Source organism: Salmo trutta, chromosome 3, assembly GCF_901001165.1.
Source record: "Salmo trutta chromosome 3, fSalTru1.1, whole genome shotgun sequence".
Classification (NCBI taxonomy): Eukaryota; Metazoa; Chordata; class Actinopteri; order Salmoniformes; family Salmonidae; genus Salmo; species Salmo trutta.
The window spans coordinates 6,891,070-6,918,094 of NC_042959.1; the positions used below are offsets into that span (position 1 = coordinate 6,891,070).

General features: G+C 44.0%; 2 protein-coding genes across 2 annotated transcripts in view; one reads left to right on the forward strand and one right to left on the reverse strand.

The window, feature by feature from the left end:
* Window positions 1-6,694, forward strand: part of LOC115167262 (proton-coupled amino acid transporter 1) — a 38,523-nt gene extending 31,829 nt beyond the window's left edge. The window contains exons 11-12 of the mRNA XM_029721506.1: window positions 1,041-1,210; window positions 5,958-6,694. Coding sequence (XP_029577366.1) covers window positions 1,041-1,210; window positions 5,958-6,232 — 445 coding nt within the window. The 3' untranslated portion in view covers window positions 6,233-6,694. The remainder of the gene's footprint in view (window positions 1-1,040; window positions 1,211-5,957) is intronic.
* A 10,843-nt stretch (window positions 6,695-17,537) lies between these two features.
* Window positions 17,538-27,025, reverse strand: part of LOC115167276 (protocadherin Fat 2) — a 78,520-nt gene continuing 69,032 nt past the window's right edge. Inside the window, exons 24-28 of the mRNA XM_029721532.1 lie at window positions 22,313-22,811; window positions 21,588-21,741; window positions 21,042-21,141; window positions 19,835-20,276; window positions 17,538-19,264 (exon numbers count right to left, since the gene is read on the reverse strand). Of these exons, the coding sequence (XP_029577392.1) occupies window positions 18,747-19,264; window positions 19,835-20,276; window positions 21,042-21,141; window positions 21,588-21,741; window positions 22,313-22,811 (1,713 nt within the window). The 3' untranslated portion in view covers window positions 17,538-18,746. The remainder of the gene's footprint in view (window positions 19,265-19,834; window positions 20,277-21,041; window positions 21,142-21,587; window positions 21,742-22,312; window positions 22,812-27,025) is intronic.

Consider the following 27,025-nt stretch of genomic DNA (forward strand, 5'->3'; position numbering starts at 1 on the left):
AGCACGCTTCAGACAACCCAGGTGAATGTGACTGTACATCAAATGTTGCTACGGTAAAACATTTTGATAGCTATAATTTTCACCTGACACGATAACTTCACCTACTATTAATACTTGCATTATATGTTTGGCATGCATAACCTTATTTAACACCATTGTTTTTTTTTTAACGGTGTGGTAGACATTGCACTGAATCATACAGTATTATACCGGTTGATTGAGGAGTTTTGATTTAATATTACCGTTATAGCAACGCTCTCGTTCAACAACTCGAAATGGCTTTTGCATGCCCTTCAAATGGGTAACTTGAAATTACATGAAATGGGTTAGTTAAATTATCAAAAGGAACATGTGATTTATTAGCCTAGTGGATGTAAGTATTTTAGGTATCATGTGAATTAGGCCTCATGTAAAATCATTGTCAAAAGCGCACGAGATCCTGTTGGTCTAGATTATTAAATCAGGGCTGTCCAACCCTCTTCCTGGAGATCTACTGTCCTGTAGGTTTTCAGTCCAACCCTCTTCCTGGAGATCTATACTGTCCTGTAGGTTTTCAGTCCAACCCTCTTCCTGGAGATCTATACTGTCCTGTAGGTTTTCACTCCAACCCTCTTCCTGGAGATCTACTGTGCTGTAGGTTTTCAGCCCAACCCTCTTCCTGGAGATCTACTGTCTGCATATTTCAAGACATGGCATATGAGGGTGCAATTGATGGGTTGGATGATACTTTTCCTGTCAGTCATCTTGAAAAACATATTCTTGAACTGGATATCAACCAATCCTCCATTAACACAATGGAAAGGTCAAATGCTTTAGTATCTAAATGTTGAAAGTGTGTGGGTGACCGAGAGAAACAAAATGGTGCAGTTTGAGCCCATGTGGCAGAGTGATGGGGGTGTGAGCAGATGGGTCTGAGAATGTGTGATGTTGTCATTTGTTTGTATTGGAAAAAAATTGGAAAAATTACAGCTCACAACCATGGTGGCTGTGTGTCTGCTTTTGACTTTAACCTGTCTCTCTGTCTCTCTCTCTCTCTCCAGGATGTATCAGATTGTAAAACTGCTCTACTGTTTTGGTATCTACATCACCTTTGCCCTTCAGTTCTACGTGCCAGCTGAGATCATGATTCCTCCGGTGGTGTCCCGTGTCTCAGAGAGATGGAAACTGCCGGTTGATCTCCTAATCCGCACTGGGCTCGTCGTCTTCACCTGTGAGTATGACCTCTGTCTTTCTGTCTGAAGCCCCCAGGGCAGTTTACCATCCCCATTGCCTCAGTGTGTAGTACTGCATCTGGCTGGAGTCTGAAAACATCACTTCACCTGTGAGTCTGACTGAAGTCTCAAGCCCCTAGGCTGGGGGTAGTCGGGACAATTTTTGTCGGCGCGGATAGTCGGGGGGGGGGGGGGCCTAAACATAATTATATAATAATTTGTAAACTGCAAATTGACTACAACTAAGCCCAATAAGAGATTGCTGACCCCTGCCTGTTGCCGACCCTTGCTCTTGTCAGTGGGAAGTCCCTTGGCATTGCTCAGTTCGGCCTGGTGGCCAGCTCTAGGAAGAGTATTGGTGGTTCCAAACTTCTTCCATTTAAAGCCACTATGTTCTTGGGGACCTTGAATGCTGCAGAAATGTTTTGGTACCCTTCCCCAGATCTGTGCCTAGAAACAATCCTGTCTCTGAGCTCTACGGACAATTCCTTTGACCTCATGGCTTGGTTTTTGCTCTGACATGCACTGTCAACTGTGGGACCTTATATAGACAGGTGTGTGCTTTTCCAAATCATGTCCAATCAATTGAATTTACCACAGATGGACTCCAATCAAGTTCTAGAAACATCTCAAGGATGATCAATGGAAACAGGATGCACCTGAGCTCAATTTCGAGTCTCATAGCAAAGGGTCTGAATACTTTTATGTAAATAAGGTATTTTTGTTTTGAATAAATTTGCAAAAATGTGGCCTTTATCTTTCTTGAATGGAAGAAGTTTGGAACCACCAAGACTCATCCTAGAGCTGGCCGACATGCCGAACTGAGCAATCGGGGGGAGAAGGGCCTTGGTCAGGGAGGTGACCAAAAATGCGATGGTCACTCTGACAGAGCTCTAGAGTTCCTCTGTAGAGATGGAAGAACCTTCCAGAAGGACAAGCAGCACTCCACCAATCAAGCCTTTATGATAGTGGCCAGGTGGAAGCCACTCCTCAGTAAAAGCCACATGACAGCCCGCTTGGAGTTTGCCAAAAGGCATCTAAAGACTCTCAGACCATGAGAAACAAGATTCTCTGGCCTGATGAAACTCTTTGGCCTGAATGCCAAGCATCATGGGGCTGGAAGACTAGTCAGGATCGAGGCATAGATGAACGGAGCAAAGTACAGAGATCCTTGATGAAAACCTGCTCAGGACCTCAGACTGGGGAGAAGGTTCACCTTCCAACAGGACAACGCTCCTATAAGCACACAGCCAAGACAACGCAGGAGTGGCTTCGGGACAAGTCTCTGAATGTCCTTGAGTGGCCCAGCCAGAGCACAGACTTGAAACCGATCAAACCTCTCTGGAGAGACCTGAAAATGGCTGTGCAACAATGCTCCCCATCCAACCGGACAGAGCTTGAGAGGTTCTGCAAAGAAGAATGGGAGAATCTCTCCAAATACCGTGTGCCAAGCTTGTAGCATCATACCCAAGAAGACTTGAGGCTGTAATTGCTGCCAAAGGTGCTTCAATAAAGTACTGAGTAAAGGGTCTGAATACTTATGTAAATGTGGTGTGTATGCATACATACATACATACATACATACATACATACATACATACATACATACATTTTTCAAAAAAAAACTGTTTTTGCTTTGTCAATATGTGGTATTGTGTGGATTGATGGGGGGGACGATTCAATCACTTTTAGAGTAAGGCTGTAACATAACAAAATGTGGAAAAAGTCAAGGGGTGATGCACTGTAAATCAGATCTTTGAAAAACCCTATCGTCTCGGTCTTTCCTCGGCCCCTGACATGTTCCATGCAATGATCAATGTGAACAATAATCACGTTACCTCAATGTTCTCAGCTTCAGGCTCTGTTCTTTCATTCAAAATGGCACTGAACTACATGGCCCTGTTTCCTTAACCTTTTCAATTAACGATCAGTCCATATATCTGAATGGCCAGATGTGACGTCAAGGCTGTGGGAAAATGTCAAGAAGCAACGCTTTTATTCTCGCAGATCCATGGTCATTTCAGACTGCTTCCATTCAGATTGAAGACTTCAAATTAACTTTTTTTTAATGCCACTGAAGTAGGCTGGCCCACTGGACCCCACCACCACTAGCAGTAGACTGGACCCCACCACCACTAGCAGTAGACTGGACCCCGCCGCCACTAGCAGTAGACTGGACCCCGCCGCCACTAGCAGTAGACTGGACCCCGCCGCCACTAGCAGTAGACTGGACCCCGCCGCCACTAGCAGTAGACTGGACCCCGCCGCCGCCAGCAGTAGACTGGACCCCGCCGCCACTAGCAGTAGACTGGACCCCGCCGCCGCCAGCAGTAGACTGGACCCCGCCGCCGCCAGCAGTAGACTGGACCCCGCCGCCGCCGCCGCCAGCAGTAGACTGGACCCCGCCGCCGCCGCCGCCAGCAGTAGACTGGACCCCGCCGCCGCCGCCGCCAGCAGTAGACTGGACCCCGCCGCCGCCGCCGCCAGCAGTAGACTGGACCCCGCCGCCGCCGCCAGCAGTAGACTGGACCCCGCCGCCGCCGCCAGCAGTAGACTGGACCCCGCCGCCGCCGCCAGCAGTAGACTGGACCCCGCCGCCGCTAGCAGTCGACCTCATTCTTATCTTTCTTGTTTGAAGGGAGCTCTCCAGTGCATCATGTATATCTAATGAAGGCTATTTGAACATGCCTCAGTAAGGTTGTTGCTTCGTTCAGCCACAACCGTGTTTAATCATTTATCTAACTCATGTATAGTGATACCTCGTGTTCTGCTGTCAACTAATGCACACTGTCTTAAAGCTATTCTGTTGTCCAAAATGACTGGGGTTTGTAGCCAAAGTAGTGCTGTTAGCAGACGTTAGAAGGGATATTTTCTGATTTGAACAAGGTGGTTCATCACATTTTAAATGAACGAACAAATGGATATATATATATATATATACACACACAAAATAAAAATAACAAATGAACCTGGCTCTGAACCTCATTCAAACTGTTGCTGCTTCTGCCTGTCTTTTCTGTTCTACCCATAGTACCCAAAATGTGTACTTGCAATTATTTCAAATTATGGTTTCACAATGGATGTATATTGATTTATTCATTAAACTAGGCAATAAGCGAGCGCTGAGCAGTGAACATTATTAATTTATTCTTCCTCTCCCTTTTCAGAGTTTTGATAATTTAGCCCAACGCGGTTGCTCTTCTATTGGCACCCTGCAGAAGGTGATGGTTGTGTCCCTGTTTTGTACGTTGTCATTTGGAGCCGCGACATAAGCCATTTGGAGCCGCGACATAAGCCATTTGGAGCCGCGACATAAGCCATTTGGAGCCGCCACATAAGCCATTTGGAGCCGCCACATAAGCCATTTGGAGCCGCCACATAAGCCATTTGGAGCCGCCACATAAGCCATTTGGAGCCGCCACATAAGCCATTTGGAGCCGCCACATAAGCCATTTGGAGCCGCCACATAAGCCATTTGGAGCCGCCACATAAGCCATTTGGAGCCGCCACATAAGCCATTTGGAGCCGCCACATAAGCCATTTGGAGCCGCCACATAAGCCATTTGGAGCCGCCACATAAGCCGTTTGGAGCCGCCACATAAGCCATTTGGAGCCGCCACATAAGCCATTTGGAGCCGCCACATAAGCCATTTGGAGCCGCCACATAAGCCATTTGGAGCCGCCACATAAGCCATTTGGAGCCGCCACATAAGCCATTCGGAGCCGCCACATAAGCCATTCGGAGCCGCCACATAAGCCATTCGGAGCCGCGACATAAGCCATTCGGCGCCGCGACCATTATTCCTGGTTCTTAGCTCAAACGTAGTGTTTATTTTTTTCTGTGGTTTTTGCTTCAGCAACTGTTTTGACATTTTGTTTAGGGCACTTTCTCTGTGATTTCAATTTTTCTTGTTGTTTTTACTGAAATGAACTAGGCTAAAATGTTTTAGGGTGTTTTCACACTTGGTCAACAATTTGTGTGCACTCAGTGCAGTGTGAACACTCAATGAAAATGTAGTGAAATGTCAATCTGGTAGGTTAACATGCTGACTAGACCCGGTCCACACACACCAGACACGATCAGGATACGCAGGTTGAAATATCAAAACAAACTCTTAACCAACTATATTCATTAGGTTGATATTTTACCTGAAAATGCACAAGGTTCCTATACTCTGAGAATTCATCCACAGATAAAAGGGTAAATCAAGTTTCTAGTTCTCTCCTCCTTCAAGCTTCTTCTTCTTTGGACTTTATATGGTGGTTGACAAACAACTTTAAGGTGCAATACCACCATCAACTATGCCAACACTAAGTACATCAACATAGTCAGCCTATCCTTTTTATACAACAGACTTTAAAGGTCCAATGCAGCTGTTTTTATCTCAACATCAAATCATTTGTAGGTAATAATTAAATACCTTACTGTGATTTTGTTTTAAATTTAAAATGGTCAAAAATAGCTTAGCAAAGAGCAATTTCTCAAGCAAGATTTTTGCTAGGACTGTCTGGGAGTGGTTTAACGGGGGAGGAAAACTACAAATTAGCTGTTTTATTGGCAGAGAGATTTGGAACTCTTTCTTATTAGTCTAAATAATTCACTGAATGGTGACGTCACCATGGAAGCTCAACTCCATCCAACCAAAACAGGCTGAAATTTCAGGTGGTCTTTTCAGACAGCTGTAACACTAGAAGGGCATTATCATTTTCCTAATTTCACAGTATTATTCCAACCTCTCTCCCCAGGTGTTCTGGCCATACTGATCCCCCAGCTGGACCTGGTCATCTCTTTAGTGGGGTCCATCAGCAGCAGTTTCCTGGCTCTCATCTTCCCGCCACTCCTCCAGATCCTCACCTACCACAACGAAGGTCTGTCTCCCTGGGTCATCATCAAGAACACCCTGATCTCTGTCATCGGCTTCATCGGCTTCATCACCGGCACCTATATATCCATCACAGAGATCATCAAACGCAACGGCAGACATGACAATCTGGATGTGACCTTCTTCCAGGTCCAGTGAGAGATCTAGTGAGGAAGAGGAGGATATCTGACAGTTGTTGGTCTGGCAAACAGTGGAGGCTGGTGGGTGGAGAAATCTGAGGACGGGTTCATTGTAGAATGGATGGTACCTTCCTCCGATTTAAGGTGTCACCACTGCCTCCACTGCTGTCAAACAATCAAACCCAGAAGTCCTCACCCTGGCTTCAGACATGTTTTTCTCACTTGCTCCGTTGTCCATTGATTACACATTTATTGATATTGTGAGTCTGCTTACTGTTGTGGTTATTGGTTGCTGTGGAACAATTATTTAATGGAATATAACTGTAAATCAACTATTTTCTACAGTAGCTTTATAGCCAAGTAGAGAACATATTCTTCTGACATGAGCTTCATTCTCTCTGTGCCTCATGAGCTTCGATGTTTTTAACTTCTTAATTTTATTACATACTTTTATATTTTAAACTCTGCTATGCCCCAAGAACACCTATCTTACATGTTTTATTATTTTATGTTGAATAATTTACCAAATCATTGAATATTGAGCAATCGCATTCTCGTAACATTTATTGTTAAAACATCCTGGAAGTTGTTCAAGTTGTTTAAGTGATCAAATTAAGCAACAAGGCACTTCTGGGGGGTGTAGTATGTGGCCAATGTACCACGGCTAAGGGCTGTTCTTAGGCACGACGCAACGCGGAGTGTCTGTATACAGCCCTTAGCCGTGGTATATTGGCCATATACTACACCCCCCAGAAGTGCCTTATTGCTATTATAAACTGGTTACCAATGTAATTAGAGCAGTAAAAAAAACATGTTTTGTCAAAACCCGTGGTATACGGTCTGAAATACCACGGCTTTCAGCCAATCAGCATCCGGAGCTCGAACCACCGGGTTAATAATATCATTTAAATAACAGTTAAGTGCCATTTTGAATGATATCTTCATTCTATAGGCCTTACGAAGAGGAAGATATTGTATGTTTTAAGCACAGCCGTGACTAGACTATTTCCAATAGAATGGTAAATGACCGACTGTGTTTAATAAGACAGAACACAACAACCTGTAGTCTGATGATCACCATCGTCATCACTGCTGTATATGTAGCTATGACAATGACAGTTGAATACCGTTTACTGATTGACTACACTTAGAGACAAGATGTAATAGTTGAAAGTTCACTTTTTATTTGGTTTTTAAAAGGTAAAGCTTAATTTACATTTTAAGGCAAGCTGACTGGATCACCTACTGTAATACTGATGAACTTGAGGGACTGTAAAGAGAAAATACAAAACCATGTGTATTATTGTAGAGCTAAAACCATTTTGTTATTTCTCAGTTGATGTTATTTATGTTGGCATTTTTATTTCTTACATTTGTCTCAAGTTGGGCACTGGATTTATTCATCTTACTTAGCTTCCAGATATCACAACGGCTATTTCATTTATCACTTGTCTCGGTTGTACCAACGGTTTGAGTTTTTAGACTGAGTGGGCCCAGATTAGAGTGGGTTGGACTGTGGGCCCAGATTAGAGTGGGTTGGACTGTGGGCCCAGATTAGAGTGGGTTGGACTGAATGGGCCCAGTTTAGAGTGGGTTGGACTGAGTGGGCCCAGATTAGAGTGGGTTGGATTGAGTGGGCCCAGATCAGAGTGGGTTGGACTGATTGGGCGCAGATTAGACTGGGTTGGATATCATGTTGAAGTCACATGGCATTGGGAGAACTTTACTGATAGTTGCTCTCTTCGACTAGCCTTGAGTAATGGCAGGTTTGAACAATTGTTGAGTTTGCGCTTTATTGCTGCTGAAATATAGTATTCTGAATTTCCCATGAGAAAATACTGATCTTGAACATGTATTTCATGTTTTTATTTCATTACAGTCTACATGGAAAAAGTTCACAATTCTGGAAATTATACTAGCTTTGAATAATGGCAGGTTTGAACTATTGTCGAGTTTGCACTTTATTATAAATCAAATATAGTATTCTGAATTTCCCGTGAGAAATACTGCTGAACGTTTAATAAGGGGTCTTTTTGTCGCGATCATGAACGTGTCATTTTATTTTTTCTTTTTTTTATTTCATTACAGCCTAAATGAAAGAAGTTCACACTTATGGGAATTATACGTATGCATTTGTGTTGCTTGTTGTGGTGTTGACGGGAATTCTGATGTTTACATCCCTTAAAAATCGTACTCATCATATAGGTTACGTCCCAAATTGCAGCCTATTCCCTTCATCGTGCACTACTGTTGAGCAGAGTCCTATGGGCCCTTGTCAAATGTAGTGCACTATAAAAGGGAATAGGGTGGAATTTGGGATGCAGGCAGTCTCGTTCACTAGTCTCGTTCACTAGTCTGTCTCTCTGGAAATTAGCTACAGGGGGATGACTTGGAGGTTACCCATCATAGAACTCACTTAAAGGTCCTCTCTGGTACTTTTGCGTACTTGTTAGCCAGTAGTTTTGGACAAAAGTAGTCCCCCGAAAGTGGTGTACTACGTCATATGTCCACCACATTATTGCTCTCGCTCCCTCACTCTACTGTGTGTGTTTTGATAGCTGTCACTCAAATGGCGAGGGGCTGAAACTCTTAATTGCTACGGGGTTGGCCCACATGGGGGTAAATGTAGGGAAAATGGCACTGCACAGTTTCCAGAAAACAGTCGCTTTCAAGCTAGGGATTTAATTTATAATTGAGATTAGACAGTAATTCTGCTCATAGATGATGCGTGTATGAACTACACAGTGACACATCCAGCCCAAAGCGGGAGTAAAAAAATAAAAAATGTGCCATTAGCCAAAGTACCGGAGCATGTCAGATGTTGGTGCGGCAGGTAGCCTAGTGGTTAGAGTGTTGGGCCAGTAACCGAAAGGTTGCTGGATTGAATCCCCCAACTGTCAAGGTAAAAATATGTCTATCTGCCCCTGAACAAGGCAGTTAACCCACTGTTCCCCGTTAGGCCATCATTGTAAATAAGAATTTGTGATTAACTGACATGACTAGTTAAATAAAGGTACATGTTTTTTTTTTTTCTTTTAATGGAAATAAATATTAGCATATCATGAATATCTCAACTATCATCACAGCTTGTCTTGGGGTTTTTACAGATGTATGTTAAGCCAGTGTAATATTGTACATTTTGAGTCACTGAATGTACTGTAATTTCAGCAAAAATAAAAACGAGTGCGTATATAGAAAAGACGAGCATATTTCCTCACGATCTAAAATGCTCTCCACTTAAGTTGTTTGAACTTCTAAGTATGCTTTCTGTTTTATCCTGTTTTGACTGAGCTGATGAGTGCCATGGAGAGAGTGGTTTGGGGTGACTTCTTCTTTAACTTATCTTTAGGCGATATACCAGGGTTCCCCAACTGGCGACCCACAGGTGGTTTTATTTGGCCCCCCCAAGTTTTCGGAGCAAAAATTGCACCCTTTTTTATTTATTTTTTAATTATTTTTTCCCCACTTTTTCCTTGATGGAAATCAGCTCCAAGTGATTTTTAAGAAATATGTTCCCAAGTATTTCCACGCATAATAGAGCAACACGTGATTGTATACAAACGTAAGCTTTGGCTTGAAATTATTTTGTTTTAGTCAAACGTGTTTGGGTTTCTTGCAGTCAATTTGCAAATCTACAAATTATTTTGTAATTACAGTTGAAGTTGGAAGTTTACATACACCTTAGCCAAATGCATTTAAACTCAGTTTTTTACAATTCCTGACATTCAATCCTAGTAAAAATTCCCTGTCTTAGGTCAGTTAGGATCACCACTTTATTTTAAGAATGTGAAATGTCAGAATAATAGTAGAGTGATTTATTTCAGCTTTTATTTCTTTCATCACATTCCTAGTGGGTCAGAAGTTTACATACACTCAATTAGTATTTGGTAGCATTGCCTTTAAATTGTTTAACTTGGATCAAACGTTTTGGGTAGCCTTCCACAAGCTTCCCACAATAAGTTGGGTGACTTTTGGCCCATTCCTCCTGACAGAGCTGGTGTAACTGAATCAGGTTTGTAGGCCTCCTTACTCGCACTTGCTTTTTCATTTCTGCCCACAATTTTTCTATGGGATTGAGGTCAGGGCTTTGTGATGGCCCCTCCAATACCTTGACTTTGTTGTCCTTAAGCCATTTTGCCACAACTTTGTAAGTATGCTTGGGGTCATTGTCCATTTGGAAGACCCATTTGTGATCAAGCTTTAACTTCCTGACTGATGTCTTGGGATGTTGCTTCAATATATCCACATAATTTTCCATCCTAATGATGCCATCTATTTTGTCAAGTGCACCAGTCCCTCCTGCAGCAAAGCAGCCCCACAACAGGATGCTGCCACCCTCGTGCTTCACGGTTGGGATGATGTTCTTCGGCTTGCAAGCCTCCCCCTTTTTCCTCCAAACATAACGATTGTCATTATGGCCAAACAGTTCTATTTTTGTTTCATCAGACCAGAGGACATTTTTCCAAAAAATGTGCAGTTGCAAACTAGTCTGACTTGAGCAGTGGCTTCTTCCTTGCTGAGCGTCCTTGCAGGAAATGTCGATATAGGACTCGTTTTACTGTGGATATAGATACTTTTGTACCTGTTTCCTCCAGCAACTTCACAAGGTCCTTTGCTGTTGTTCTGGGATTGATTTGCACTTTTCGCACCAAAGTACGTTCATCTCTAGGCGTCAGAACGCGTCTCCTTACTGAGCGGTATGACGGCTGCGTGGTCCCATGGTGTTTATACTTGCATACTATTGTTTGTACAGATGAGCGTGGTACCTTCAGGCATTTGGAAATTGCTCCCAAGGATGAACCAGACTTGTGGTGGTCTACAATGTTTTTTCTGAGGTCTTGGCTGATTTCTTTTGATTTTCCCATGATGTCAAGCAAAGAGGCGCTGAGTTTGAAGGTGGGCCTTGAAATGCATCCACAGGTACACCTCCAATTGACGTCAATTAGCCTATCAGAAGCTTCTAAAGCCATGACATCATTTTCTGGAATTTTCCAAGCTGTTTAAAGGCACAGTCAACTTAGTGTATGTAAACTTCTGACCCTCTGGAATTGTGATACAGTGAATTATACGTGAAATAATCTGTCCGTAAACAATTGTTGGAAAAATTACTTGTCATGCACAAAGTAGATGTCCTAACCAACTTGCCAAAACTATAGTTTGTTAACAAGAAATTTGTGGAGTGGTTGAAAAACAAGTTTTAATGACTCCAACCTAAGTGTATGTAAACTTCCGACTTTAACTGTATGTTCCGAGCCCCCGTTGATGATCCCTGCTCTACATTGAAAGAAAACATTCAACCATTTAAAAAATATATATTATATTGTATTTGTGCATCTCTGAGCAATGTTCTATCGATTCCCGGTGTAATCTCATGTGTTCATGTGTATCTGAGCTATTAGCCATTCAAGTAGGCAGAAAAACAGACGGAATGACACGTGTTGTATCATATACAACTGGTTACTCATTATGGGTACGTTTGACATTGCAGCCAACTTGAAAGGCGTGTCGAGACAGTTATTTATGATGCAAGGTGATTTGTAAATCACTCAGTCACAATTTAACCATGATACATCACGATTTTGATGGTCTCGAACACGGCCTATTATTTTGTAGATCAGTCACCATTTACCCGCAACGCATCATAGATTTGATTCTCTCGAACACGGCCGTTGTACAGTTCCATCAGTTAGATGAAAAAACATCAACCTCGCATCCACAGTGGACACTTTATTAAAACCTATTTGAGGTATCTTAGACACTACATTTTCTCATCAAACATATTAAAGTCATAAATAGCATTCATCATCTTTATGATATTTTGTAACAACAAAAAAGCACATGACAACAACCTGTATTTTGTCATAATCATCATATTTTTCACTCAGGACATTCAAATAACTCACAGGATAGATGTACATGTGATACATAAAAAAAATGTAAACAATAAATGTACGCCTGATATGTAAACAATTAAAACATTAAATCATTGCGAATACGCACTTCTTAATCACCACAATGCGTATCAAAGTAGTGTAGTGGATGTATACGCCGTATAAATGAACAATAATTGGTAAAGTCTTATTTCTTCACAGTTTAGGCACAGCAATGTGTGGCCTAAGCGAATATGTTCCAAAATCCATATTTGCGGGAAAATACTGCTCTAAAATGCGCACGTCATAGACGGAGTCAAATATTTATTAAGAGAGATCTAAAGATGTAACAACTGTCATGGGTTGCTAATATGACAATGGTACTGCCTTTTGGCTGCTAGACAACAAAATTAATTTGAAGGAAAACCAATAGAATAGGAACGCATATGACAACAAAATCTTTATAAAAGACTTGCCAAGTTTATATGGTGGGATTTTGGCTACTTTGAAGCAAGGTAAGACGCTAACGATAGACCTGACTGTCTTCTGGTAGATGGAAAGGCATTCCCAAAAAACCTTCTCAATTAAATGTTAGAAGAAGGTTACTTTGTAACTAGTTATCTGGCAAAATGATTATTTACACCAATCCAGTGGCCATCAATCCATCTCGTGCTACAGAAACATCACTAACCAAACAACAGTGCTAGGTGCCTGCGCACTTGAATTAAATGGTAACTACAACTGTGCACTACTCCCAACACCATTAGGTTTGCCGACGCCACAACGGGGCTAGGCCTGATCACCGATGACCATGAGACATTCTATAGGGAGGAGGTCAGAGACCTTGCAGTGTGGTGGAGCTGATCATGGACTATAGGAAACAGCGGGCCGGGCACGCCCCCATTCACATTGACGGGGCTGTAGTGGAGCGGGTCGAGAACTTCAACTTCAGAACGTTCTACAGCTGCACCATTGAGAGCATCTTGACTGCCTACATCACCGCTTGGTATGGGAACTGCTTGGCATCCAACCGTAAGGCGCTAGAGGGTAGTGCGTACGACCCAGTACATCACTGGGGCCGAGCTCTCTGCCATCAAGGACCTCTATATCAAGTGGTGTCAGAGGAAGGCCCTAAAAGTTTTCAAAGACTTCAGCCACCCAAGTCATAGACTGTTCTCTCTGCTACCGCACGGCAAGTAATACCGGAGTGCCAAGTCTGGGACCAAAAGGCTCCTAAACAGCTTCCACCCCCAAGTCATAATACTACTGAACAGTTAATCAAATGGCTACCCAGACTATTTACATTGACTCTCATGCACACTTACTGAACTCTACCCACACACTTGCACATACTACACCGACACACACACACACACTACACTACTATTAACTACTCTAGGTGAAGATGTGTCATGAGGTAAATGCTGCATGAGGTAAATGGTGCACACCAGATACTGACTGGTTTTCTGATCTATGCTTTTTTAATTAGCGTATCTGTGACAAATATCTGTATTCCCAGTCATGTAAAATCCATAGATTAGGGTTCTAATGAATTTGTTTCAATTAACTGATTTCCTTATATGAACTGTAACTCAGTAAAATCTTTGAAATTTATATTTTATATTTTTGTTTAGTATAGTTATGACACTTTAACCAGTGCAGATAGTGCAGGCATTTATTAATACATCAATACATCTGAATCCTTGGATGTGTCCAGGCAGGCAGGGTGTGTATACTGTATACATCCCTGTCTGCTTTACAGTGCACACCAGCTCATTTATAATGCACTATGTGCACTTTGTGCATTATACCTCTCACTGTAATCACTATGGACAGACTGGACAGTAGAGAGACCTCTCACTGTAATCACTATGGACAGACTGGACAGTAGAGAGACCTCTCACTGTAATCACTATGGACAGACTGGACAGTAGAGAGACCTCTCACTGTAATCACTATGGACAGACTGGACAGTAGAGAGACCTCTCACTGTAATCACTATGAACAGACTGGACGGTAGAGAGACCTCTCACTGTAATCACTATGGACAGACTGGACGGTAGAGAGACCTCTCACTGTAATCACTATGGACAGACTGGACGGTAGAGAGACCTCTCACTGTAATCACTATGGACAGACTGGACGGTAGAGAGACCTCTCACTGTAATCACTATGGACAGACTGGACGGTAGAGAGACCTCTCACTGTAATCACTATGGACAGACTGGACGGTAGAGAGACCTCTCACTGTAATCACTATGGACAGACTGGACGGTAGAGAGACCTCTCACTGTAATCACTATGGACAGACTGGACGGTAGAGAGACCTCTCACTGTAATCACTATGGACAGACTGGACGGTAGAGAGACCTCTCACTGTAATCACTATGGACAGACTGGACGGTAGAGAGACCTCTCACTGTAATCACTATGGACAGACTGGACGGTAGAGATACCTCTCACTGTAATCACTATGGACAGACTGGACGGTAGAGAGACCTCTCACTGTAATCACTATGGACAGACTGGACAGTAGAGAGACCTCTCACTGTAATCACTATGGACAGACTGGACAGTAGAGAGACCTCTCACTGTAATCACTATGGACAGACTGGACAGTAGAGAGACCTCTCACTGTAATCACTATGGACAGACTGGACGGTAGAGAGACCTCTCACTGTAATCACTATGGACAGACTGGACGGTAGAGAGACCTCTCACTGTAATCACTATGGACAGACTGGACGGTAGAGAGACCTCTCACTGTAATCACTATGGACAGACTGGACGGTAGAGAGACCTCTCACTGTAATCACTATGGACAGACTGGACGGTAGAGAGACCTCTCACTGTAATCACTATGGACAGACTGGACGGTAGAGAGACCTCTCACTGTAATCACTATGGACAGACTGGACGGTAGAGAGACCTCTCACTGTAATCACTATGGACAGACTGGACGGTAGAGAGACCTCTCACTGTAATCACTATGGACAGACTGGACGGTAGAGAGACCTCTCACTGTAATCACTATGGACAGACTGGACGGTAGAGAGACCTCTCACTGTAATCACTATGGACAGACTGGACGGTAGAGAGACCTCTCACTGTAATCACTATGGACAGACTGGACGGTAGAGAGACCTCTCACTGTAATCACTATGGACAGACTGGACGGTAGAGAGACCTCTCACTGTAATCACTATGGACAGACTGGACGGTAGAGAGACCTCTCACTGTAATCACTATGGACAGACTGGACGGTAGAGAGACCTCTCACTGTAATCACTATGGACAGACTGGACGGTAGAGAGACCTCTCACTGTAATCACTATGGACAGACTGGACGGTAGAGATACCTCTCACTGTAATCACTATGGACAGACTGGACGGTAGAGAGACCTCTCACTGTAATCACTATGGACAGACTGGACGGTAGAGAGACCTCTCACTGTAATCACTATGGACAGACTGGACAGTAGAGAGACCTCTCACTGTAATCACTATGGACAGACTGGACAGTAGAGAGACCTCTCACTGTAATCACTATGGACAGACTGGACAGTAGAGAGACCTCTCACTGTAATCACTATGGACAGACTGGACAGTAGAGAGACCTCTCACTGTAATCACTATGGACAGACTGGACAGTAGAGATACCTCTCACTGTAATCACTATGGACAGACTGGACAGTAGATATTCCTCTCACTGTAATCACTATGGACAGACTGGACAGTAGAGAGACCTCTCACTGTAATCACTATGGACAGAAGATATACCTCTCACTGTAATCACTATGGACAGACTGGACAGTAGGTAATAAGGATTATTCACACTTACATGTGAGAATGAGGGCCGGGGGTTGTTTATTTCTGTATGCGCATCCTAGACTCAGGGGTAACTTAACATAGTAAATGTCAAACCTGGACACTCCATTTTTGTTTTAACTAGGCAAGTCAGTTAAGAACAAATTCTTATTTACAATGACGGCCTAGGAACAGTGGGTTAACTGCCTTGTTCAGGGGCAGAACAACAGATTTTTTACCTTGTCAGCTCGGGGATTCGCTCTAGCAACCTTTCGGTTACTGGCCCAACGCTCTAACCACTAGGCTACCTGCCGCCCAGATTTAATATATGTTATGTTTCAAATGGTATGTTTTCATTTGTGGATGTCCATCATCCATTTCGTATGATATGTTACTAATTACAATTTGTACGATATTTGCTAAACATATGATATGTTATGAATTCCAATTTGTTGTAGCTAACATTAGCTAGGGTTAGGGTTTGGAGTTAGGTTAAAGGGTTAAGGGAATGGTTAGCTAACATGCTAAGTAGTAAGTAGTTGCAAAATGGATAATTAGCTAACATGCTCAAGTTGTCCGTGATAAGATTCCAACACGCAACCTTTGGGTTGCTAGACGTTTACGTTAAATACGCCCACACCTTTCCAATCACCCTACTTTCATTTTTTTACCTTAAGTAACCTGTTTTTATGTAACCATACCAAATGTGACATATCATACTCATTTGGTTGTTACTTTGCTATGTTACGTCTAGTTCTTGAGACCAGGCTGGTATGCGTTGTTTTATTCTGTAATGCATAATGAACATGCCGTCTGAAACACAGGCTACGCAGCCTCAGTGTTTCAGTCAGAGTTTCAGCTGCAGTAGAGACAAGGTGAAGTGGAGTGATGTCTTGGTTCTGAATGACCTAGCCTTAATCATGGGGACACCCTTGTCTGTGCATGCTCACTAAGGAAACCCTACAGCCCTTAGGTAGGAAATGAATACTCCTCATCAGAGTGCCATAAGAGCATTCATCTGACAGGTTGGTGCAACAGACAAGGCTGGAGATGAGATGGATCTTCTGCTGCTTCAGTTGTAGCTGACTCACAACTCATTCACTGCCCGGGTAGTACACATCTCTCTCTCTTAATAATCTTTGTTCATCTCCCTCTCTCTGCCCCACCCCACCTCTGCCTCCTGACCCTTTTCCCGTTATGAACATCCATTAGTTTAATAGCCAGGATCCACAGATATGTCTGATGAGAAGTATTAACTTATGAGGCCCCCGTCCCTTGTACAGAACATGGAGACGTCTCAATCCTCAGTCAACTATCTAAATGATGTCATGCATTTTCCTAGAGAGTGACATTTCCATGGAGCTGTTACTCTGAGTAGGCTTAATGTTGGTAAAACTCTGCTCTTCACAAAGGGAAATTGTTTTGTAAATTTATACGTGTGAATGAGAAGGGAGTTTTATTCTACCAATATGATAATGTATTGTAGAGTATTACGTTGGTAATAAGGGAAGTTGATGAAACATCAAATTGCGTCTCCTTGTGGTCAGCGCTGGTATTGCATGTACATGTTATAGCCATTTATAGACGTCAATCCAACAGCATCAGCACATTACACATACAAGTGTTAAAATAAATACTGACAACATATACTTTGTTAATAATATAAGATCATATTTTATTCATGGCATCTTTACAGTGTTGAAAACAAATTGGCAATACTACATGACTTAAAATCTCTCACAGAGAAACAACTTCAAAACATGGGGTTCATACAGCCCACATTGATACAAAAATAATATACACAAAAACACATTCATGTGAACTCATGGGACTAGCACACACATACACAGCACATATAAACACTTTGGGATATCATGATAACTTTGAATTCAGTAATTTTCCCATAATTCCCTGGTTTTCCAGATTAGATACCACATTGATGTGTTCGGACTCAAAATACTTATTACAAAAGAATATCATCAACTGTTACAACTCCGATTATTTTTTTTGGAGGGGGGGGGGTATCAATCTCATCAAAGAATACTTCCACACTATGCACTATTTACACAATTGGCAATATCAGTGATAAAACTTATATTGAAAAGACAATCTGTTTTATGACAAACACGTAATATTTATGTATATTTATGATCCATTTATTCATGAATTATGGATTTCTTCTTACTGTTAGGATCCAGTCCCCTTCATTATTTTGTCACTTATGACTACGTCTCAAATCGTACCCTATTCCCTATGTAGTGCCCTCCTTTTGACCAGGGCCTATAGGGAACAGGGTGCCATTTGAGACGCAATCCATATGACTACAAACATACTGTACTGAATGGTGAGGTCATACATATTACTGTATGCAATATCTTTTTGGTTATATGGTTATTATTGTACGAAATGTAGCTATTTTCTGCATGACATGTAGACATATTCATTCTTTCTAGGAATTGGGTTTTATACAAAGCCAGTCTCTCTCCCTCAGAGAGTGGTCTAGATGAGTGGGCGTTTGATATTGCTGCAGCGTTTAGTACAGCACATCTTTGTTTGCGAGACCTTGTTGTAATAGTTTCAGATAAACATCCTGTAATACTGCTTAACCCTGAGGAAGAAAATAGGAGGGACTCTTTCATTTACTCTACCGAAGGTCAAGCCCACTTAGAATCACATTCTATGGAGACATTCTAAGAATTGACTGGAGAGAATGTAATTAATTCACATCATAGAATGTTCAAGACTCAAATCTTTCATAGAACGTTGCAGTCTCTCCCTTAAAGAGACCTCTGTTAGGGAGCACTGTATCTGCAACTCTCAGTTTCACTGGGTTCTAGACTAGAACACTCAAACATTCTAGAACATGACCTCCTCACAGCTTCCATAGTCGCTCCCCACCATGTCAGACCCGTTGTAGCAGCGAGAGTTCCGTCCTGCATGCCCAGCCTGTTGTGGTGCAGGGGGAGGAGGAGAGTTACACTCAGCATAGGACGGCATGGCAACGCTGAGGCGCATGCTGAGGCGCTGGTAGCCTGGCGACACATTGTCCATGCTGTGTGCATGTTGCGTCGGATAGTAACTGATGGCAGTGTACTCGTTGGGGCATTGAGAGCTGGGTAAGGGAAGACCATCAGGCCCCAGGAAGTCATCCAGGTTCTGGTTACTGTAGCAGGGGGGTAAGGGAGCGCGGCGGTCACAACGCTCCAGGGGAAACGGGAATCCGCTGAAGCGAGAGTTTCTACGTGAGTCTATTGATGCGGTCACAGAGCCGTATGTGTCCTCCACAATGTCGAACTGGGGAAACTCCTGGACCTGGGGGTACTCTTGGACCGAAGGGTTGGGTCGACCGTAATAGTCAGGATCAGCAGGGTAGACTGAACGGCAGGGAGAAGAGAGTAATACATTATCATTCACTATAGTCCTTCAGTATAAACGCCTTTGTTTTCAGAAGATTTTCACACCAATGTTAAAAGTGTCCTTTCGTTATAAAAGTCCTTAAACTCGTTATACAGTAGGTACAGTATTCTAACCTCTGAGTGATGGAAAAACCTATTCAAATTCGACACCTTAGTAACTTATCCTCTGCAAGAATTGCCTGCCTGACCAGACTATCGCTCACAGCCACACGCTCTGTATGTATCACAACTGATAATAGATTACATTCATGTATGGATGAGTAACCTGCATTGTTTTGATCTAAAGGACAAAGTGAGAAGGAGTATAATATGAATAATGCTTTGTTATATCCTCCAGATCTCCAGATCATTCACCTTCAGACACTTGTCCTTTTAGGTGTCTCATCTGTCAAGTCAATTAAATGCTGTCACTTATTTTTGGATAAAGTGAAGACCGGCACGGCATGTCGGGTAAGCTACTACCACAGTCATCAATAAATGTAAAAACTCAGACAGCTATCATCTACTCCAATTATTCAATGAACTCACCTTCATAGTCCTGATCCCAGTGGTGTTTCCTGATGGACTCATTGTCAGAGATGGATGAAGGTGTAGGAGGGAGGTTGGGGGCCACACTGCACACCACAGGCCCCTGTGGCTTCTGCTTCCCGGCCCTTAGGCTTACCTGGGACCCCAGCCCCAGGTCCATCTGGCTGCGAGGCTTCAGAGATCTGAAGGGACTGTTATCCAGGTCATTACCAGAACCCATCAGCGTGCTCATCTCTATTGGGTTGACCTCTGGAGTGTTGGCCATCGTGGATTTGGCCAGACTGGGTTGGAAGTAACCGTTGGAGTTCTGAACACAGACAGGCTTCTTCTTCTGTTGGACATAGCGTTTGCGGACGCAGACGAAAACACCGACCAGGAAGAAAACCCCTGTTAAGCTGGCGCAGATCTCCACGATCTCGATGTAGCCCAGCCCGGCGGACAGCTGTATTGATGGAAAGATGGGACACTTTTTGGTTAGATTTTAGTTAAGGCCGGGCCAGCCCGATATCTGAGTGACTAACAAAATCAATTGGGCCCCCCTGGAGGTCAGGGCCAATGGGCACGTGCCCTGTTGGTATTCATGACTACAAGTAACTGGCTAGACTAACTTACCAATCTAAAAATTGTTAGCTGACATGGCTAGTTGAGACTGTCAGTGATTGACATAACAAGAGAAAAACTGCTGATGCACAACCAAATTTGTGTCGTACTATTCTAACTCTCAACAAGAAGTTTGAGACCCGACTTTATATATGGGTTGTAGGCCCCCTAATGACCCTGGGGCCCTAAGCGTCCACTTCCGTTGTTTATGCCTGGAGCCGGCCCTGGCTTTACTAAAACACTCCAGGGCTGAAGTTTCCTCTAGGTACAGATCTAGGATCAGCTTCCGCTCCCCGGATTCTAACTTTACCATTACTGGTAAAATGCCAAACTGACCCAAAATCAGCGTCTAGGGCTCAGGTGTCAAACTCATTCCATGGAGGGCCCGAGTGTCTATGTGTTTTTGCTCCTCCCTTGCACTTGGTTGATGAATTAAGGTCACTAATTAGTAAGGAACTCCCTGCACCTGGTTAGCTTAGTCTTAATTGAAAGGAAAAACCTGCAGAGTTTGACACCCCTGTTCTAGGGCAACTTCACCCTACACCTACTAAAACCAGATATGTTACACAGAGCATTATGGGTACTGTAGTTTAGCATGGTACAATACCTGGGGCAGAGCGTTGCAGTGGATGGAGCCCCCAGAGAAGGTACAGTCATACCCTCCTTGACACGGGTTGGGAGAGCATCTGTCAATTAGGCTCTGACACCTAAAGAAGATGAATACTTTATTGTCCATTATCTTGCAGAGAATGGAAATTAGGCTTTTCGCTTTTAGTTCCATTTCCAAGGAAGGAAAGAGGACAAACAGAATTCGGCTTAATCATCCCCTGAGCCAATAAGACTAGGAGCATACCGTGGGTAACATTTTCCATGACTAACCAAAAAGATTCAGAACAACTGAACTATTTGGTCAGTGGAGAGGTCTTAAAGATGAGAGAAACGTGAACACTATTTGTCATTTAATAAATGTGGTATTAGAAGCATAATAGTGTACGTGTCTTTTTGTCCTAGACATGTGAACACTAATTCCATTGTAAATGAAGTTCATTTCTTGACGTCATCGGAGCAAAGTGTGGGGGGAAAACTAACAATGTGTTTATACCGAGGCTGCAGGGATGGGAGGGAGGGACAGCTATGTGAGAGATAGACATACCTGCTTCCAGCCATATTCAGTTGGCAGTTGCAGATGTAACCTTGACTCTTTGGCACACACACCCCACCGTGGGCACAGGGCTGGGAGGCACAGGGATTGCTGTCCAGCTCACAGCGGGGGCCATGGAAGGACTCTGGACAGCTGCAGTGGAACCCTGGAACCAACATATAAACAGGAAGAGAGATCAGCCTATGTTCTAGAACACCATGACAGTTCTCTTACTCTCTCAGTAACAGCAGAGGGATGCTAATGAAGGATAGGATGCAAACTATTTCAAAAAGTGGAATATAGGGTAGAGAGTTTTGTAAAGACAGCTTGGTTCCATCCAGTTTTTGTGAGGTCTGGTTATTCAGTTTGCACCTCACTACTCTAGTTTCAACTTCCTTGTAGAACAATTATGATCATATTTTATAGACTAGATGACTCCTCCAATCTGTTCAAACACTAGTTTGTTCAACATTCTATTTTCATATTGGATATTGAATGTCCACCTTCGCAGATGGAAATTTTCAGATGTTGTTGAAGGGATACTAGACAATATGCCATAAGTATAGTTACATCTCTGAACTAATATCCATAAACAGCAGTGAGGTTTTCTCTAAACCTGTAGGCTTTGTTGCTACCTTGAATGTTGTGGGTAGAGGCTTACAGTATGCTATTTGTGTTGTTTGTAGAGGTTGACACTATTGGGGAGTGATACAGTATGCCAAGGTTAAGAAACTGACCTCCATTTGATTCCTCCTCACAGGTTCCTCCATTCAGACAGGGGTTACTGTCACAGCTGTTCGTCCTGATCTGGTTGACACAGCACTGGTAGACCCCAAACACCCTCCTCCTCCCAGGCCCAGTCCACTCCTTATTCTCTTCTGTCCTGATGGGCTCCCCATTCAGCTCCATAGCCTCCAGGCAGCCCACCAAGCCATGTGCCTGGGTCTGGGCCCTGGTCTGGGTCTCTGTAGAGGTGGTGGTGGTGGTGGTGGTGGGAGAAGAACCAGGACCAGCGAGAATCAGAGCCCCATGGGGCTGCATCAGATGGCAGGGTTTAGAGAGGACGAGCTGAGCTGAGTGACTGTGGTCCAGGGTGAGTCTGAGGATGGTACTGTTGACCTCCAGAAGGACGTGGTGCCACCGCCCGTCTGATACTACTGGGGCTGTGTGGACATGCAGGGAACCCGGGAGTGTGTTGCCACAGAGGTACATGAACCTCAACTCTCCACCCATCAGCTGTGGAAGACAACAGAAGAGAACACATAAGCACAAACGTACAGAACACTGCTCATCCTAACACTGTAGACACACCTAAGACAGTATATATTTTACATGAACATCAACTTTACTTTACATGAACCTTTAAAAAAGGTTGTTCTTGATCTGTTCTTGTCTATTCATGTTCTGTATTATGGCATGTTTCAGGTTTTGTGTGGACCCCAGGAAGAGTTGCTGCTGCTTTTGGAACAGCGAATGAAGATCCTTATAAAATACAAAATATCAAAATTCCTGCCCATCAGCTGTGGAAGATTGTAGAACTCTGCTTATATACACACTGATAAAACTGTCCATCAGCTGTGAAAGATTATATAACACTGTTGGTAAACTTTTATTCCTCAGAGTCCAGTCTGAAGTAGAGACAGTGGAAGAGAACACAACACATCAATCAAATCAAACCAAATCAATTTTTATTCGTCACATACACATGGTTAGCAGATGTTAATGCAAGTGTAGCGAAATGCTTGTGCTTCTAGTTCCGAGTAATATCTAACAAGTAATCTAACAATTTCACAACAACTACCTTATACACACAAGTGTAAAGGAATGAATAAGAATATGTACATATAAATATATGGATGAGCGATGGCTGTGTGGCATAAGCAAGATGCAGTAGATGATACAGAGTACAGTATATATACACTGCTCAAAAAAATAAAGGGAACACTAAAATAACACATCCTAGATCTGAATGAATGAAATAATCTTATTAAATACCTTTTTCTTTACATAGTTGAATGTGCTGACAACAAAATCACACACAAATAATCAATGGAAATCCAATTTATCAACCCATGGAGGTCTGGATTTGGAGTCACACTCAAAATTAAAGTGGAAAACCACACTACAGGCTGATCCAACTTTGATGTAATGTCCTTAAAACAAGTCAAAATGAGGCTCAGTAGTGTGTGTGGCCTCCACGTGCCTGTATGACCTCCCTACAACGCCTGGGCACGCTCCTGATGAGGTGGCGGATGGTCTCCTGAGGGATCTCCTCCCAGACCTGGACTAAAGCATCCGCCAACTCCTGGACAGTCTGTGGTGCAACGTGGCGTTGGTGAATGGAGCGAGACATGATGTCCCAGATGTGCTCAATTGGATTCAGGTCTGGGGAACGGGTGGGCCAGTCCATAGCATCAATGCTTTCCTCTTGCAGGAACTGCTGACACACTCCAGCCACATGAGGTCTAGCATTGTCTTGCATTAGGAGGAACCCAGGGCCAACCGCACCAGCATATGGTCTCACAAGGGGTCTGAGGATCTCATCTCGGTACCTAATGGCAGTCAGGCTACCTCTGGCGAGCACATGGAGGGCTGTGCGGCCCCCCAAAGAAATGCCACCCCACACCATGACTGACCCACCGCCAAACCGGTCATGCTGGAGGATGTTGCAGGCAGCAGAACGTTCTCCATGGCGTCTCCAGACTCTGTCACGTCTGTCACATGTGCTCAGTGTGAACCTGCTTTCATCTGTGAAGAGCACAGGGCACCAGTGGCGAATTTGCCAATCTTGGTGTTCTCTGGCAAATGCCAAACGTCCTGCACGGTGTTGGGCTGTAAGCACAACCCCCACCTGTGGACGTCGGGCCCTCATACCACCCTCATGGAGTCTGTTTCTGACCGTTTGAGCAGACACATGCACATTTGTGGCCTGCTGGAGGTCATTTTGCAGGGCTCTGGCAGTGCTCCTCCTGCTCCTCCTTGCACAAAGGTGGAGGTAGCGGTCCTGCTGCTGGGTTGTTGCCCTCCTACGGCCTCCTCCACGTCTCCTGATGTACTGGCCTGTCTCCTGGTAGCGCCTCCATGCTCTGGACACTACGCTGACAGACACAGCAAACCTTCTTGCCACAGCTCGCATTGATGTGCCATCCTGGATGAGCTGCACTACCTGAGCCACTTGTGTGGGTTGTAAACTCCGTCTCATGCTACCACTAGAGTGAAAGCACCGCCAGCATTCAAAAGTGACCAAAACATCAGCCAGGAAGCATAGGAACTGAGAAGTGGTCTGTGGTCACCACCTGCAGAACCACTCCTTTATTGGGGGTGTCTTGCACAGTACTTCCGGTTTGGAGCGAGCAGTCGCACTTTGCTTCGCTCCACAGGTAATATTACACTTCATTACATTACAACGGTTTGATTTGTTTGATCTGAGCAATTTTTCTTAGCTAGCTACATAGCCGTCTTTGTATCAAAGATAATTGTGTAGTTTAGAGTAATTATCGAGGTTAGCAATCTTCGTCCTCCTAACGTAGTCAACACTGCTAGCTAGCTAGTCAACACTGCTAGCTAGCCAACCAGCCAACTTCTACCGACTAGCAGCACTGTAGAAACTATTACATTACAACGGAACGACTTGATTAGTGTAGTGGTAGTGTTTGTTAGCTAGCTACATAGTTGTCTTTGCTGTCTTTGTATCTAAGATAATTGTGTAGTTTAGAGTAATTATCGAGGTTAGCTAGCCAGCCGCGACGCGACGCCGTTGTCCAGACTTAGTCAACACACCTAGTCATCATTAAACCCATTGCTAGCTAGCCAACCGTTACCGACTAGCAGCGCTGTAGATACTAATACATTACAACGGAACGATTTGACTAGTGCAGTGTTAGCTAGCTAGCTACATAGTTGTCTTTGTCATAGCTTGATAATTGTGTAGTTTAGTAATTATCGAGGTTAGCTAGCCAGCTATTTCCGTCCCCCGCGACGCCATTTTTCCAAACCTAGCCAACTATTACCGACGAGCAGCATTGTAGAAACTAAATACATTACAAAGGAACGTCTTGATTAGTGTTATGTTAGCTAGCTACAAAGTTGCTTTTGTATCATGACAAGGTGTAGTACTGAAACTATCGAGGTAACCTAGCCAGCTACACTGTCACAGTTACCAGCCCTTTCAAGCTTAACATCCTTATCATTTATTGCCCTCCAGGTTCCCTTGGAGAGTTCATCAATGAGCTTGACGCCTTGATATGTTCCTTTCCTGAGGATGGCTCACCTCTCACAGTTCTGGGTGACTTTAACCTCCCCACGTCTACCTTTGACTCATTCCTCTCTGCCTCCTTCTTTCCACTCCTCTCCTCTTTTGACCTCACCCTCTCACCTTCCCCCCCTACTCACAAGGCAGGCAATACGCTTGACCTCATCTTTACTAGATGCTGTTCTTCCACTAATCTCATTGCAACTCCCCTCCAAGTCTCCGACCACTACCTTGTATCCTTTTCCCTCTCGCTCTCATCCAACACTTCTCACTCTGCCCCTACTCGGATGGTATTGTGCCGTCCCAACCTTCGCTCTCTCTCTCCCGCTACTCTCTCCTCTTCCATCCTATCATCTCTTCCCTCTGCTCAAACCTTCTCCAACCTATCTCCTGATTCTGCCTCCTCAACCCTCCTCTCCTCCCTTTCTGCATCCTTTGATTTTCTCTGTCCCCTATCCTTCAGGCCGGCTCGGTCCTCCCCTCCTGCTCCGTGGCTCGATGACTCACTGCGAGCTCACAGAACAGGGCTCCGGGCAGCCGAGCGGAAATGGAGGAAAACTCGCCTCCCTGCGGACCTGGCATCCTTTCACTCCCTCCTCTCTACATTTTCCTCTTCTGTCTCTGCTGCTAAAGCCACTAACCCTGCTGCATCTGCCTCTAACCCTAGGAAGCTCTTTGCTACCTTCTCCTCCCTCCTGAATCCTCCCCCCCCCCCTCCTCCCTCTCTGCGGATGACTTCGTCAACCATTTTGAAAAGAAGGTTGACGACATCCGATCCTCGTTTGCTAAGTCAAACGACACCGCTGGTCCTGCTCACACTGCCCTACCCTGTGCTTTGACCTCTTTCTCCCCTCTCTCTCCAGATGAAATCTCGCGTCTTGTGACGGCCGGCCGCCCAACAACCTGCCCACTTGACCCTATCCCCTCCTCTCTTCTCCAGACCATTTCCGGAGACCTTCTCCCCTACCTCACCTCGCTCATCAACTCATCCTTTACCGCCGGCTACGTCCCTTCCGTCTTCAAGAGAGCGAGAGTTGCACCCCTTCTGAAAAAACCTACACTCGATCCCTCCGATGTCAACAACTACAGACTAGTATCCCTTCTTTCTTTTCTCTCCAAAACTCTTGAACGTGCCGTCCTTGGCCAGCTCTCCTGCTATCTCTCTCAGAATGACTTTCTTGATCCTAATCAGTCAGGT